Source organism: Zychaea mexicana (assembly GCF_025766255.1).
Source record: "Zychaea mexicana strain RSA 1403 chromosome Unknown BDB00scaffold_136, whole genome shotgun sequence".
Classification (NCBI taxonomy): domain Eukaryota; kingdom Fungi; phylum Mucoromycota; class Mucoromycetes; order Mucorales; family Lichtheimiaceae; genus Zychaea; species Zychaea mexicana.
In genome coordinates this window covers 72,410-89,687 of record NW_026516799.1, presented here as the reverse complement: position 1 = coordinate 89,687, position 17,278 = coordinate 72,410, and the positions used below count along the sequence as shown (strand labels likewise).

Below are 17,278 nucleotides of genomic sequence, written 5' to 3'. Positions count from 1 at the left end.
AACAATACCAGCAGGACTTTCATCCTCCCCAGACAGGTTTTTTTTCGCATGTGACATTGCCTGCCTTGATCTTGTAGATTGACCCCTCAAAACTAACAACGCGAATGCCGAGCACAACCGAGTTACCGATGGTTTCAACTGAGGAGACCGTTCCATACAAGCGTTCCTTATTTGTCTTCATCGTTCTTAACACTATGGCGTCCCTGGTCGTCTGAAGCGCTCTTAGTAAGAAGGACACGAATGATCCCGGAGCGTGATGTGAAATGTCTTTCGGCATGATCTTCTGACTCGAATTGGGAATGAATGTACTAAGTAAATATTATTTTTTTACTGCAGAATAATTTTTATGATGCTTTACTGTCTTTTCGCGTTTTGCTGATGTTATGCGCAATTTTATTAGGTGAGACTAAAAGGTTAAACACGGTACTAGATCTAGTGCCAAATTAGCTCAAACACTAGATCTAGTATCAGTGATAATTTAGAGATTAAATGTCCCAATCATTGGGACACTTTTTTGACCTAGTGTAGTTATGTTATAATTAATTTATAAGACTTAATCATCAATAAAGGGAGTTTTGTGTGGGGATTAATAGATTGCGAGATATCTTTAAGTAATAAGGGGAATTAAGCATGGGGAAACAGGTATGTTAGAAAATATAGAAAACCGTAAGCCGGATATGCGTATGGTCATTTCTTGCTCTGCTCGAGGAGCCAACCATCCTCAAAAAGTCACATGCCTTCGATTTCTGTCACTGGAGTTGGCAAGCGATTTCAGAGGAACTGAAAGCACACTGAAAGCGGTACTTTCAGAGTGCTTTCAGAGTGCTTTCATGATGGCTTTCAGAGTACTTTCAGAGTACACTGAATGACCGTTTTGTTTACGGGTGATACACGTCTCCTGCATGCCATTCATAGCTTCTTACTGGTTGGGGAGATGTTTAAGCGGCACAGTGACATTGGCGAGTTCGGGGCTTCCTGTGCATTAAGGCTTGCTAATGATTCGTTGGGAGAAACAAACTTCCATTCCCTTTATCCAATTCTATTTGCTCAAAAACCACTCATACACCCCTTTTCATTTGCTCAAAATTGCTCACACATGCATATAGTATATTGCTCATACGTGCATATAGCCAATGATAGTGCTTTATTAGACCACACGGCACTGACGGTGACGCGTCAGCACAGGTAGTAAAAAAAGGATGGAATAATAGTATACAAAAAATAGTAGGGGAAAAAAATACAAAAGAAAAGCCATATAGAAACTATTCAATAAACTACACATGCTGATGGTATTCAAAAAGCAGCAGTACTAAGGGATTCTTGTTACAGCGATGTACATAGAGATTTCCTAATAAAAAAAAGAGAAAAAGTATAACCATTAAAATACGTCCTATACTCTATTGCTCCACGCTGTTATAACCCCCACCCTTAAACTTACCTTATAGTACATCATCTTGTTCGTTTTCATGGACCACTGTAGCCTAAGGAGGGATGAGATAGATGAGGTTATAGCGAGCTGGTTAGTAACATGAAAGAGGTTGAAGGAATAGCTGGTGAAGTGAACTCAATCTCATTGGCAGAAGTGAAAGAAAGTGAAGTTGCTCAAGTGACGGTGCTCAGGCGACGGTGTTAGTATGAAGGACTTCAAGGAAGACACATTCAGCACGAAGATGTGACAATCTGATGAGGCCGTTCAAGTAAAAAAGCTCAAAGTATAAGTTGGAGATGCACAGCAAACGTAAAAAAAAGTGGGTAGAAGAGAAAAAGGTGACGAAATTGAATTGAGCAGAGCGGAATACTAAATAATTAAAAAGAGCGGCAAAAAGATACACGTAGAAGAAGCTTTTGAAGAAACACGTCTTTCATATAAAAAAACTGCTTTATTCAATTCTTATATGTCCAGAGCGCAAGGCCATGACGAACTTTTTCATCTAATGTTCGATCGTTAAGTTCTATTGTAGGTCGTTCACGGAGGATGTGTGGCCAGGTTCGCGGATTTTGTCTATCTCATGTAGAAAGCGTGTTGCCTATAAAGCTGATTTAGACTATGCTGCATATATCAAGATGAATAGAGTACGAGTGATCTCATGCTAGTCCTTACATTATCGGATCTCCAAGCTGGACGAGAGATCACTTCACTATCCTCAATATCGGACATGCATGCTGCAACAAAGATGTCTCCGGGATCTTGATACAAGGACAGTGCCGGATGGGTCTTGTTTGCATTGTACGTTTTCTTACGCTTGTTCGCCAACTGTCAACCGAATATATATTGTATGTTATTGTGAATCCATGCTGTAAAGAGAAGTTGAAAATAAACTTACACTTGCACGCGCAGCTCGTTTCTTGCTTTTTTGTCGGCGAGCTTCATTTATGTGGTCCGGCTGTGTTTCCCAATTTTTCTTATTGTAAAAAGAAACCCTGAGCGCCCTCTTCATAGCCTGGGTGCTCCAGTTAAAAAGCTGGTAATCTCGACTCTCCGTCACTGTCCTAAGAACTTGACTCATGATTGTAGAGTTTGGCTCATCATTTATGCGTAGGCTATAATCCCAGGCGAGACCTTGGTGCTTGCATACAGAGGAATAGGCTTCTTGCAGAAGGCCCTAATAAACAATTCAAAAGTTGACGAGATGTTTATAATAGCCCATGCAAAATAACTGTCGATTTGTAAAGCTTCTACAAATACGTACCATCATACTACTACTGCTATTGCTCTTAGTATCACTTCTAGCTCTGCTTGTATTGTGGCTCTGAATATATGCCGCAACTCTCTGTTCTAGCTGTCCTACTTGCTGGCGTAATGACTGGATTTCATTGTTATTGACTGGAGAAAAGCTTTGTTGGTGGAATTGACCTGCTGGGAACATGGTAGTAGAGAAAGTAGTGACGATATAGATTGCTATGATGCCTATCAATGCTAGAGAATGGCCTATCTATTTATACTTTAGTTGAAATGGATGATTCAGACACCAAGTTACCAAGCTCTCTACTAGATAGAAGTCTTGGCCAAATAAGTTAGATGTCCGTTCTCTGAATGAGCTATTCGGTACAGGCCATCCGGAACACTTTTGCATGATATGCCTTGATGTGTAAAATCTGTAAACAAGTCTCAGGAAAAGTAGACATATATCATAGACAGGGATGCACCTAATCGCGCGAGGATGGTATTTGTTGTTTCTCTTTCTTAGCTATATGATGCAGATATAGTTTTGCTTTGAAGTAAGTGAGACAGCATTGTCAGATTCGGGGCATGTCTGTTGTATAACATCCATGAGTGCGTAGTACATGACAGAATACATAGATGCTTGGAGGAAAGAGAGAAAATTATATATACCAAAAAGAGATGCTGCCTGCTGTACGCTATCTATTACTAAAGCCAAAGTCATGCATAAGAAAGATAGGATATGTTAGTGTAGGGACAACGATAAAACAAGCAAAGAAACAATACCAAATCGAGATGCTGTCCGCTGTATATTACCCATCATTTATCATCCGTCGTATTGAAGGCAAAAGTATACATATCTTATTGTGCGGGAGAAAAAAAACATGCATAGACAAAGTTACCAAATCCAGATGCTGCCCGCTGTAATATATATCAACTAGGTCAAAGCCTTGTTCGTGCATGTGCATTTCCTATTCTTTTCGTTCGCTGCTGTAAGCGTCATGCAGCTACCATTACACAATGGGACGTGGAATATGCACATCCTGGTTTTTCCATCAGTTCGCGCCATCACATTATAATAGAAAAAACACTATCAATCCAGCTGTGAGCAGCTGTTTTTTATTTCATTCTTTCATGAAAAAAATGTTGTTACCCTCTAGTTGCTGTGTAAGATAATTGTACCTGCAAAAAATTCATCTGTAACTTACTGTTCTACATGAAGATGGGCGTGAAAAATTAAACGCACTTCAGAAACAGCGGTGTTTACTCTACCTGCATAGTAGCATTTACCAACAACGACTACACATCCACACCGGCATTGCTGTGCATTTCCAACAATAAATATAACATCCTCATCCGTCCAAAGTCCAAAGCAATAATAGCTTCCAAGTACTTTCTGCATAAGTTTTCTGCTTCGACTATATATAAGCTGGATAAAATAAGTCTTTGGATCATATAACCATTTTTTTTCAAGTACCTTCATTATGTCAACTCCCCCCACGCTTCCATCACTTACACTGGATCCAAACAGAGCCGTACTGTGTCATTGCGACAGTTGTTTCGTTTCAAACGACTCGCACTGTAAGCTTGTGTCAGCACGAACAGAACGTCGCCATCGTCACGACCATGGAATAGCCAAGTGTATGTTGTCGTATATATATTGCTGTATATGTTGTTGTGTATATATTGTTGTATGGTTCCTAATACATAAATGGCCATCCTTCTAGTTTCTGCATGGCGCGAAGGTCGTTCAAACCTCCAGCTACTCTATTCGGATCAGCCAAGCACCGGCGAAAGTTGTAAGTTGCCATTTGTCTTCAGAGTGGGAACGTCTTCGGTTGTTCGGTGCTAGTATCGACGATCAGACCATTAACGTTATTGCCATTTGACCCATTAGCCACACCAATGGAGCTCGATTCAAGCTTGAGTGAGACCAGCGGCCAAGCTACAAGCACGATTGACTTGCTGCAACCGCCACCATCAGTTTCGACATTCGACATTACTGTTGAGGGAGAAGAGGACGAAAACACCGATGGTAAATTTATGTTCTCGTATAAACTAAAGATAGTAGGACGAAATTCAAATTATTAGTATCTCATACACTATGTTCTACACAGATATTACACGACCATCCGACTTCATTATCATGTTTTACCTTTTCCTGGCCTTGTTCCAAGATCGCTATTTGAGCAGGGCTGGTGGTGAGCTGCTCCTCCATTTTCTATCTGTCGTTTTTGCGGGTCTCTACATTCCAATCAGTATCCCACGGTCAATGGCTACTGTACGCCGCTTATCCGGTCTTAACGAGCTCTTGGATTGCGGTCAAGCAATCGTTGTATGTCCCAGCTGCCACTGCCTCTATCCCAATGAACATATACCTACCGACTTGAAATGCTCGTTCCAGAAGTTTCCACACCATCCAATGACAGCACACCGAGCCTCATGCGGCATGAACTTGTTTCATTTGAGAAACAGAAACCTTGTACCTCCCAAAGTGTATGCGTATCATCCTGTGTCAGCAAGCCTTGCAATTATGATGCATAGACCAGGATTCGGCGAAAAACTCGAGCACTGGAGGAAGCGAACCCCACGACCAAATTCTTTGGATGATGTATACGATGGTCGCAAATGGTGGTCGATAATGGCGCCAGAATCCACGGCAGAAAATCCTGTATCATTCGTTGCACGTGTCGGAAATCAGCACTCACTTATGTTGACGCTCAATGTCGATTGGTTCCAGTCATTCGATAAGCAGACTTCGTATTCTGTCGGTGCACTGTATATGACAATCAATAACCTGCCAAGGTCTGAACGATTCAAGTCATCAAATGTCATATTAGTCGGTATAGCACCGGGACCCCATGAAAGTTCTAAAGGTACCAATTTGATTACACTGTTACTTATCTTTTTGCTCGTTGATTCTGGAGTCTCGCATGTGTGGTTCTGATTTCCTTTCTTTTTTTTTGTATTGATAGAGCAAATCAATAATTTCTTGCGTCCAATGGTCGACGATCTGTTACATTTATATCATGGCAAGGATATAGTTATTGATGACAGCTCCTTGGTCAAAGTGCGAGCAGCTCTATTGCTCGTTTCATTCAACATACAAGCTTCAAGAAAGGTTTCTAGGTTTACAGGTCCACACTCATTCTACAGATGTAGCCATTGCGACATTTCCTAGCTATCACAATCAGAGAATCCAAAGCTGTGCGATTACTCCAACTTTTACTTTCCTTGGAGATTGCAGACAAAGGAAAAGAACTTGGCAGACGCAAAAGCTTGGAAGGCAGCAAAAACGGCTACCGAAAGGACACAGTTGGAGAAGTCAAATAGAACACGCTGGTCTGAGTTGCATCGTCTTCCATACTTTGATCCCGTTTCACAGACAATAGTCGACTGTATGCACAACATGTTCTGTGGGACAGCCAAGCGCATGGCCACCATATGGAAAGATGACGGAACCTTGACCAAGGAGCATTTGACCGATATGGAGAGTTGCCTCGAAAAGATGGTGGTGCCCCTATCATACAGCATCGCTCGCAGCTGTATTGCGACTGGATTTACTGGAATGACGTCGGATGAATGGAAGTCGTGGACTATTGCACTCTCGCCATCGTTGTTGAAGGGAAGATTGCTTGAAGAAAAGATGACACACTGGTTGCTCTTTGTCACAGCAGCACGTCTCCTCTGTAAGCCATCCATCACCATTGCCGAAAACGAGGAAGCCTACCAACTACTGCTCAAATTTGGCCACGACTTTTCAAGATTGTACTCTAGAGATCAAGTCATGCCAAATATGCATTTGCATATTCACCTTCGTGACATGGTACTCAATTTTGGCAGCTGCTATAACATGTAGGTATTCAGCTTTGAGCGGTTCAACAAGATCATCAAGAACCAGTACACCAACCAAAAAGACTGTTTCGAGCTTACGTACATGAAGAAGTTCTTGAGTGTCGTGTTCGCTGATGATATGGTCCGACGAGTCGTGGTCGAGCGGTGCGGCAACAGCACGATTGCCAGACAGATTGCTGAGCTGTTGCTGCCACAATCAGAAGCCATGCAAGAGCATTACAATTGTCAGCCGTTCTTGGATCAATCAGATTTCGACTATGCCGCAGGAGTAAGTGTAGTTGGTTGGGAGCCGCTGCCACCATCATGTCTTCCCCTCAAGATGGGTAAAAAGGTGTACATAGATACGCGCCACTACCACTGTCTTGTCGAGTATTACCAATCGATGTTCCCAGATATGAATTTTGTGTCACTTGCTAGCACTAGTGGTAATCAGGTCAGCGATCACCTGTACAAATTTGCAAAGTCAATCTCCTGGGCCAAACATTCATTTCTGCAATGTCTCGCCACATCAATACTAGCACCTATGTCCGAGTCGTTTGCCCAAGTACTCAGTTTCATACTGAAGCGATCGTTCGTCCTGGGCGCATTTTATATTTCTTTGTCCACAACCTACGCAGTCCCACCGATGGTAATTTCTGCCAGTTCGTTTTTGCTTTTGTTGAGTACCTACGACCAAATACGCAAGTCTTTGAGTCGTTTAAGATGCTAGGCATGGACGTCTACCATTTAGAAATCGAACTGTATATGTGGCAGTGTGTCGTTCCTTTGGGGAGGCTCCATTCCGGTGTTGTTGTTACCCCTATTCAAATAGACAATAGCTGTGCTCTTACATATTTACCACGAAAAATAAAAGTAATCTACTCTTAAAAGCATAATACCCTAAGTCAGGTCTTGGTCTTTTTCTTTTTTGGCTTCATGCTGCTTTAGTTGTAGTAGAGAATAAAATAAAGAACAAGTTTTGAATTATAGAAATCGCTTCAGATTTGAAAAGCATTTTGAAGGAATCTAATGCAATGGCGAATCAAGCAACTTATAGATGGTCAAATAAATAAAAATGTTGAAGAATTTTGATTTAGTAATTGGCAAAAAAAATAAAAAAAAAGGAGAAGAAAGCAAAGTGGTGGAGACAAGCATAGTGGCAGTAAAAGTCTCAGAGTGGGAAGAAGCACAGCAGTCCAGGTGGTGTAAAAAAGGGGTCATCCTAGATGGTTTTGGGGGAGAAGGATTTTAGTGGGGGAGCCAATTTTTAATTTATTTGCTGTATTACGGCTCTGAAAGCGCACTGAAAGTAAATTCTCACTGAAAGCACACTGAAAGCACATTGAAAGAAAAATTTCAGAGTACACTAAAAGCACTCTGAAATCGGGTTTTAACTCCAGTGTCTGCCAAAAGGATAAGGCCACAAAATTGCACACACAACGTGCCAAAACAACAAAAGCCCGGCTAGCTCAATTGGCAGAGCGTGAGACTCTTAATCTCAAGGTTGGGGGTTCGATCCCCCCGTTGGGCTTATTGTAGCATCAAATGAGATATTTTTTTTAATTAGGGATGTCATAGTAAAATTAACTAGCCTTCAATTATTCTGTTTTGGCGGCACAACACTTTTGCCAGACAACAAACAATTACGACAGAATTCTGCTGCACTAGAATATGTTGACTATATATAAACAAGCACATAAGCAATAAGTAGAAGGTAAGATTTGACAGCAGCATAATTGTATTATATTATACAGTGAACCCCCGCTTTTTGCAACAGCGGGAATACAGTCAAAAAAGTTGCAAAATCTGAGGAACTGCAAAATGTGAATATGTTACATAAGTGGGATCGATAAGCTGGCAATCACATCTTTCCTTATTTAGTTTAAAAGCTCTTAAATAATAGAATACAATAGTGTATCTCTTTTGTCACTGGTTCGAGTCTCACTGTCTCTGAAGCTTGAGATTAATATACAATATATAAGGCTGAAGCGGGAAATTGCAGGTCCCGATTTCCAAGTTGCAATCTGCAAAAACCGAGGAATCTGCAATTTTACTAAGTGTTGAGTGGGAATCTGCTCAAAAAAGTTGCAATAAGTGGGGATCTGCAATAAACGGGGGTGCAAAAAGCGGGGGTTCACTGTATTGTTGTAACATATAGTAAGTACTGAGGGTTACTACCTAATATACGAACATAGGGGTTCCCTAGCATTCACGTGACGTTATACAAATGAAATTTGGCACCATAGTAGCCAAGTTGTTAGGCTATTTAGCGGTAGAATGTTTGTGGCTTAGCGGTAATTGTTCGTGGAGTAATTGAATCTTGAAGTAGGGTAAATAATTTTCTACACTTTTTACTGCTTATATGTCACTAGCTAATACAGAGAAATATCTAGACTAAGCTATTTTATTCATAGATGATATACAAGACTGAATTATTAAAGAAAAAGCTACAATAGATTGAAATATAATGAAATAATAATATAGGGATAGACACTAGGCTACATATCATTATCTCAATTGATATTATAATCTTGAAGGAAAACTATAAATTATCAAAAGTTTTTGACATTATTTATTAACAGAGCTGCTCGAGCAACCAAATTTTTTACATATAGGAGTTTAAACATCCGTTACACAGGTCCCCTCTATTATCTTTACTCCTTTGGTAGACCAAACTTCTCCCTACACCAATTTTAGATTTTCCTTACAATCTATAATTCTTTGCATAGACTAAAAAAAAAGTGAAAGTATACTTCTTTGTGTAGACCAGCTTTTATTAAGTTGCCTTGTAGTGACGTTTAATACGTGAGATATAATATCCTTGTAGTAGCCATTTACTACACAGGTTTGACATTCTATTCTAAACATTTTTCTTTTTCTTTTTTTTATTAGAAGAATATAAAGAAAGAGAAAAAAAGAGAAAGTGTATAGGGATATGTTGGAGAAGATAAGGTATGGTTCTGCTGCTTATTCATCAAAGTATATGATGCTATTAGTTGCCCTAATCTTCACTGTCTGAGTCATTGTCATCTAGATATTTAAAACAGCCGTAGTCAACGCTACGCTCCATGTGAAAAGGCACCATATTGCTAAGGAAACTGTGTTCTTCTGTTAGGCTAATGGTACAATCACAATCTTCTGTCTCACCGGCCGGCTCAAGATCTTCCCTAACTAGGCGCATACCAACCTCTGGAACAAAAACAGAGTCTATATATTCCGGGGTATCCATCGGTTTGATGTGCTCATTTGCAGCATCGATCTCGTGTACCAGCATGTCTTGGAGTGTTTTTGCGATTATTTTTTTGCCTTTAAACCCATAGTATCCAGGGTATAAAATATAAAGATAATTGTTATTATATCATAGGTTCTACTAAGGATCTGTACAGTTCGGTTTGGTTCGGTTCTTGAAGGGAACCAAACTGAACCATCTAAAGCAAGAACCGAACTGACTAGAACCAACGAGAACCGTAGAACCGAAGAATCGAACCGAAGAACCGAACCCATCATGTATATAAAAAAGGCAAGATTCGGTATTTTTAAATGAAAGCTGATGTGTGTGTTCAAATGTCGCGGTATACTTGAATACTGCAGTAAAAAAGAATAGTTTATTATTGTACATTGAACAGCGATCTCAAAATAAATAAGAGAAACAGAATGTAAACATTCTTATACGATGTGGGTCATTGCATGGTTAAAAGATTGAAGCACAGTTTTTACAAAAAAAAGTGGAGCTTATAGTACTCACTTAGAGCGACTTAGTATTACTAGTACAATATGTTATCGTAACATTGGAGGAATTGAACCACAACTGGCAGTACATACAGCTGCTGTGTCTCTACGTGTGTATAGTGTATACTGTCTCATAAAAGGCAAAGGGTGAATGGGTAAGATAATTCTGTTATGAGCCCCAGAATGCGCAATCTCAAACGGAATGCACAAACTTGATAAAACTGATCGAGAAGCCATAATAAATCTAGTAAAGTAGTACGTCATAGAGAAAAAGGCATTGTAGGTAGCAAAGTAGAGGAGCAAGTAATAATGTGCGTCATGGGCAGAGAAAGCAAGCTGCCATCAGAAGAAGTGTTTTTTCTCTTCTCTTCTTTACTATTTTTCCCTCCCTTCTGCTTTTGCAGGTTTTGTTAAGTTTTTCAATAAAGTATGGCTTGCAAATACACTACTTCGTGGTCTTTTCAGAATAATATTGTTCGTAACTTCCATTATAGCCTACTTTATACTAATTACCAGAATCGCTTATTGCAATCTTCTGCCTCTCGGTTCTTCGGTTCTACTTATACAGAACTGGTTCGGTTCCAGTTCGGTTCTTGACAGGAACCGAACTGTATTTTCTTGGTTTTGGTTCGGTTCGGTTCCGGTTCTACGGTTCTGATACAGATCCTTAGGTTCTACTATGTATACATTTCAATGTTGCTGTAAAATTTCAGACAGCTCTTGTAAAGAAGTAGCTAGCGTAGTAATGTTTCAAGTAAATTCTCGAGTGTTTGTATTTGCAGCTGACAAGTCGTAATGGAGTGTTTGCTATCACTATTATTTTTTTTTGGTCTACACAAAGAATTATACTTCTACCTTTTTTGGTCTACATAAGGAATTACAGATTGTAAGGAAAATTTGAAATTGGTGTGGGGAGAAGTTTGGTCTACTAAAGGAGTGAAGATAGTAGAGGGGACCTGTATAACAGATGTTTAAACTCCTATATGTAAAAATTTGGTCTATGCAAGGAAAAATTTGGTCGCTTAAGCAGCTCTATTTATTTATCATGATATAAAATGTTTCTCAATAAGAAAATCATATAGTCTCTATCTTATATTTTCAAATAATAATATTAAAAATAGATTTATTTTATTAATAATTTATTGATGATTCTCTTTAGATCTAATTGCCTAACATTTCTAATATAAATAGCTTTTTACTTTTTATTTTTCTTTATTTTTCTAATTTCTTTAGATTTTCTAAAAAGTTTTATTTCTATATTATTTTTCTGTATATTAGGTTCATCTAGCAAAATATTAATATTTTGTTGAACATTATGTTCAAGTGAACCTTTAATATATTTTTCTTCTTTTTTTAGGTATATGCTTTATAGAATGTCTAATACATAAGAAACTTTTTTGATATCAGGAAGATTAGTATTTATTTTCTAGTAACAAAGATAGCCTTCATTTTTTCTATTTTTATGCTTATATGTACAATAATCCTTTGCTATGTTTTCATTATAAAAAAATCATTATAAAATATATTATTAATCTTTCTACTAATTTTATTATAAAATTTTTCAATAATTTTTTTATCAAGGTAAGAATCAAATTCTAAAACAATTATATTTGTAATTTAATTTGTTAGACTATATTTTAAAAATAATTTGTTAAATGTAATAAATTTGTTTAAGCATACCATTGTTTTATATAATGTTTTTGTTTTTTTTTTATTTTTAGATCTAAAACAGTAAATAATTTCTATTAAAACTTGAATGACAATTATTTTTTTTAAATTCTATTTTTCAATTTTTAATTTATATTTATGTTTAACTAGATAAAATCAAAAATTTCATATATTTATTATTTAAAGGAAAAAAAACTTTAATTATGTAATTAATATATGGACTAAGGCAAGATTATAAAAATGTGAAGAATTGAAAACTATTAAAACCTATGGATTTGCAGAAAATTAATTAGATGTGATCTAGTCCACGATATAAAAGCATCCAGTATAACTAAAGACCAAGGTCATTATCACTAGGGAAAGAAGGAAACATTCTGAGGAGAGACAATTGGATCACCCTATATCGTGGCTCCTCCTATTGAGCAGTAACCACACTTGGATCTTATTCCCTGTTGGATAGCAGAGGTAGCCACTCACTTTAAAGTAGATTTTATTTATTAGTAAAAGAGTATGAATTGTTATAGAAAATAAATAGAGATAATTACCTATCATCAGAATCTCCTGCTAGATTATCTGATTCAGTGCTAGTATCATTGCTCTCCTCTTCTTCTTCTCTACTGCTAGGGACTAGTTCCATTATATTAAAAGGGCCATTATGAGCTGGATGCTCATACTAAGTATAGTCCCCTGGAACCCTAGTAGGGAGAGAGTCTAAAACAAATTCACTATACTCATCACTAAGTCTCTCAGAAGAGAACTCAGTTGCTGAAAGGCCTTATAAAAGGGCACCCCACAGCTCATCTCGATGCTTTCTACGCCATAGAAATTCTAATAGTCTCTATGGGCAAGTAGAAACTATGTAGTGGCGGTAGCTGTTTTGTTACTTAACAACTGCCCAAAACCCTAATATTAACTACAGTTAGTAGAGAGTACATTATATATTAAAGGAAAGAAGTATAAATACATTTGACTATTACCTTCAATCATATTCATATTGTACAATGCAGCATCATTACCAGAAATACCAGGAGCATGAATAGTGGTGGCATAGCCTATACTATGATTGCTAGCATGATGTACATAATGCCTGTCCTCTATATCACCTATGCACATATATGGTGCATGGCAATCTGAGATGATGGTGGTACCAGGACACATATACTGCTTGATAAGCGGCAATAGGCTATCACCCGTATGATCCGGCATGATTATTAAGAATACCTTCCCAGCTCAGCTATTACAGTTTTTGATCATACCAAAAACCCAAATACCTTCAACACGACTACCTTAATTATATTTTTATCTACCAAACTTGCGTTCATCAATTTATACTTTAGTAATAGGATTTAATTCGGGATAATAAAATGTAATATATTTAACTTTATAAATTTAAATAAAAAATCATTCTTTATAAATATTATTAGTATCAAGAGAAATTTCCTTTTTAAGTATTTTGTGTAACACTATGCTACTATGAGAGTACTCGCAGCAGTGCCTGTAACAAAACTTGTAAATTTAAGGACTTGTAAACTCCTTATAGTGCTACAATACCGGACATTTTCAGCGGCTATTGTAACTTAGAACTGTTAACTTGAAAGTTCACGCCATACTATAATAAAGAAGGCACAAGCTGTGTAGGACAGAATTATTTCCTTTTCCTTGATCTCAAAAATGGACATAAACTACTTATTCAAATTCAACGAAGTCATTCAACAAGCAATTGTTCTCGATGAGGAAATAGAGCAAGATCTCGAGTAAATAGTATGGATCTCTTTGAGTTTGGCGAACAAACATAAACAGTGTTCTTGCACTGTCGCTGAATGCAAAGGCAGTAGTGGTTCTATGCCTAGACGGCGTGTCAAGGATCGATGCAGGGGCTTTTTTCAGAAGCTGCTTATGGAGGGCTACTTTGATGAAAACTGCATGCATGATACAAATATTTTTCGACATCGGTTTTGTATGCATGCAACGCGAGCTATTTTTACGTATTATCAATGTACTTGAAACCAACCATACATATTTCTAGGGATCCACATCAGAATCGAAGAATCGGAATCGAATCGAATTAAAGTCATCAAAACCCAGGACGATTCCGACCAAGAATCGTCTCAGAATCGTCTTAGAATCGTCTCGGCTTTGGTTGCATAGAATCGAAGAATCAGTCCTTTTCTATATTCTATGATTTCATTAATTTACATAATGTAGAACATTTATTTATATTTCGCTAAAATACAGCTGAAACTAGTTCCTTTCTTTAAAGGTGACCTCCAAACTTAAGTTGTGTTTTCATTTTTACCAAATAATATATGAAAGGAAGGGGACAAGAAACAAAGAGAAAATGGTGCAAAAAGAAAAAAGTATAGAGGGGAAGAGAGGAAAAAAGAAGAGACAAAATGCTATTCTAAATACCGAAATCAAAAGAGAGCCATGAATGCAGAAGCATTAACCTTTGAATTGACTCTGGCTTCAATAGATTATGGGTATGGGGGAACAAGAGGCGGTTCTGTGAGAAGCAGCATTTGGATGGTGTTGAAGTAACTGTGACGCACATCATTACTTCTTCCCTACAATGCTACTTACAATGCATTTTTCTCTATGACATACTACTTCACTAGATTTAGCGTAGCTTCTCAGTCATTTGGATCAAGATTGTGAAATCCATCTAAGATTGCGTAATTAGGGCCGTTAAGAGAATTATCTTACTCATTCACCCTGCCTTTCATAAGACACTATACATGCGTAGAGACATAGTAGCTGTGTGTACTACCGGTTGTAGTTCAATTCCTTCAATATAATATAATATCATTGCTTCACAGTTCGTCACCACTTACAGCATTTTTTTTCATACTGTACTATGCCTTGCCACTCATTACACTGCTCATTTATAACGTACTACTATGAGATTTATGTCGCCATTTTCAATTGACCCGTTAATTAAGTTTGCACAATTTGAGCATGGTACATTTCTGTTATTGGCTTCCTCCCTTGCCTTCTATCAGACATAAAATGCACGCACATGTGCAGCCATACATAATACGGGTTGTAGTATTTTTCCCTACACTTAAAAAACTATATCTTACTCTAAATACTATCCATCCTTTTAATTTTGAAATGCAGATTATTACTTTAATAGTGGAATGTTACAGCTCTTTGGAAATACTGTAGTTTATGTATTGCTTATTTGAGCTTACTATTTCTACCAAGCATTGATATCTTCTTTCTTTCTAAATATAGTAGCGTTCATATTTATTATTATACTTAGCTACATTTTGACTATAATCGAGGATACAGATTTTTTTTCTCTTTTATATGATATATCCAATTCGATTCTTCGATTCTACCAATTCTTACGAAGACGATTTGATTCAATTCCTCACTTGGACGATACCGATTCGATTCCCTCAAAGAATCGGTAGGAATCGTCTTTTACGGAACCCTACATATAATAAAAACTTACTTTTTATGTTACTGTCTTTTTTCCATCTGCCTACTGCCATTAATAATTGAATGCCAACACTATTTAATAAAAAAAGCACAAAGTCCCTCAGCTGTTGTTGTAGGCCGCTCTTGTTAATGTGGAGGCCACTCTGCTGGCTTTGAGGAAAATTGGGGGAGGGGCGGCTTAATGTGGACTCTATAAGGGAGTTGATTAGGGCAGTATATCAGAATCATTAGATTATTAAACATTTTTAGTTTTTATGAAAATCATTCTTTATTTAATTATTATTATGACTATTATTTTATATTTTATTATATTTGTATATGACTTTGATCTAAATATTTATTAATTATTTCTTTCTCATTAGAATTATTATAAGGAATCCATGTATTTTCATTTTCATCATAATATTTCTATTTAACCAAGAATAAATACTTATTATTTTCATATTTATGATCTATTATATTTCCAACTTCATAAGTTTTTATTGATTGTTTTACTTTATTCTTATGTTTTCTTTTTTTTTTCATTAAATTTAGGAATATCATCTTCACTTGAATCATTAATATTTTGATTCTCTTGTATTTCATCATCACTAAATTCATTATTTATATTATTATTACCTATATTTAGAGCTAATAATTCATCTTGTATATTTATCATTTCATTTAACTTTTGTTTATTTATTTCTTCATTTGTAATTACTATATCTATTAATTTTTTTTAAGAGGGGAATTCAAAACAATTAGTTTCCCAAAGTTTATGATGAGGTAAAATAGGAACATTAAATGATTCAGCAAATTTTTGTATATTTTTAAGTAAACTAGCAACCTTAAATTGTAAAGTATAAAATTTAATCTTATTCATTCTTACTACAGCACTATTATTATTAAATCTTTTGAATTTATTACCTATTCCAGCGAATTGATTTTCTACTTTAGAACGGAAACTACCAAATACATTATTAAAATGTTTTTCTGGTTCTGTTAGATTAACTTTATTTTCTTTACAAATTGGAAATACAAAATTATTATTTGAAAATTCAATGTCTTTTGTTTTAGCTAAGTCAATAAATTTATTAATAAATAATATATAACCTCCATCCATTGCTAAAACATCATGACTATGTATTTTTTTATATAACTTCATATTTAAAAACATTGACCTATCTGAACTATCGGCGCAATAATCACTATTAGAAATAAATAAAATCATATCATTAATATCAGTAATAATCTATGTACGCAAACCTCTCTTTTTTAATTTATATGAATATAATCTTTCTTTTTTTATATCTGTATCAATATATTGAATACGAGAATCATGTCCATCAATAATTAAAGTAATATGTTTAAATAATTCTGGATTATTTTTTCTTGAACTATATAATCTTAATAAGATAGATGAAAACATGGTTTTATAATAATTATTTAAAATTTTATTTAATCTAATATAATTTTCTTCAAACATCCAAAATTTCTTATAAAAATCATAAACTGAACTATAAGGTAGATATCTTTCTATATTATCTTTTCCCGATTTACCTAAAACTAAATGATATAGTAAAAATAAACCTTTTTCGATATCATTATATAGTCCTGGATATTCAATATTTGAATACAATACATTTAAAAAAAAGAATACTGCAGTATATCCTAACTTATTTTTTAATTCATTTTTAATTTTATCTATATTATTTATTTTTTTTATTTCAGTACGATGTTTATATTTGTAATTAACAATTTTCCAATTTTCATTTAAGAATTCCCAATATTGGCTTATTATTTTTTCAGCTTCTAAATTTATATTATTTTCACAATTATCTGAAATTTTCATTAGATCTTTCATATTATTAGTAATAGCTATTTTTTTATAAGTGATAATAGAATATAAACAATAATATCAATGAAACAGGTCTCTTAACAGTATTATCTGCAATCAGGAAG

The 17,278-nt window shown here is 35.9% G+C and overlaps 2 protein-coding genes and 1 non-coding gene across 3 annotated transcripts; 2 read left to right on the top strand and 1 right to left on the bottom strand.

Moving 5' to 3' along the window:
* The first annotated feature begins 7,954 nt into the window (after positions 1-7,954).
* On the top strand, positions 7,955-8,027 carry BDB00DRAFT_t117. Its single transcript has one exon. It is a non-coding gene; the product is annotated as a tRNA-Lys (tRNA).
* Positions 8,028-9,175: 1,148 nt separating this feature from the next.
* BDB00DRAFT_853532 (uncharacterized protein) lies at positions 9,176-9,853 on the bottom strand. The gene is made up of 4 exons (XM_053125638.1): positions 9,644-9,853; positions 9,389-9,526; positions 9,262-9,297; positions 9,176-9,225 (listed from the first exon to the last, which is right to left on the bottom strand). Exons 1-2 carry the CDS (start codon positions 9,768-9,770, stop codon positions 9,498-9,500), a joined length of 156 nt encoding a protein of 51 aa, XP_052973799.1. The 5' UTR covers positions 9,771-9,853; the 3' UTR covers positions 9,176-9,225; positions 9,262-9,297; positions 9,389-9,497.
* Positions 9,854-10,542: 689 nt separating this feature from the next.
* BDB00DRAFT_853524 (uncharacterized protein) lies at positions 10,543-10,818 on the top strand (the record flags this gene model as incomplete). The annotated part of the gene is given in 2 exon segments (XM_053125637.1): positions 10,543-10,574; positions 10,585-10,818. Coding segments are annotated over 2 exon segments (266 nt in total), but the record flags the coding sequence as incomplete, so codon positions are not given.
* Positions 10,819-17,278: the final 6,460 nt, after the last annotated feature.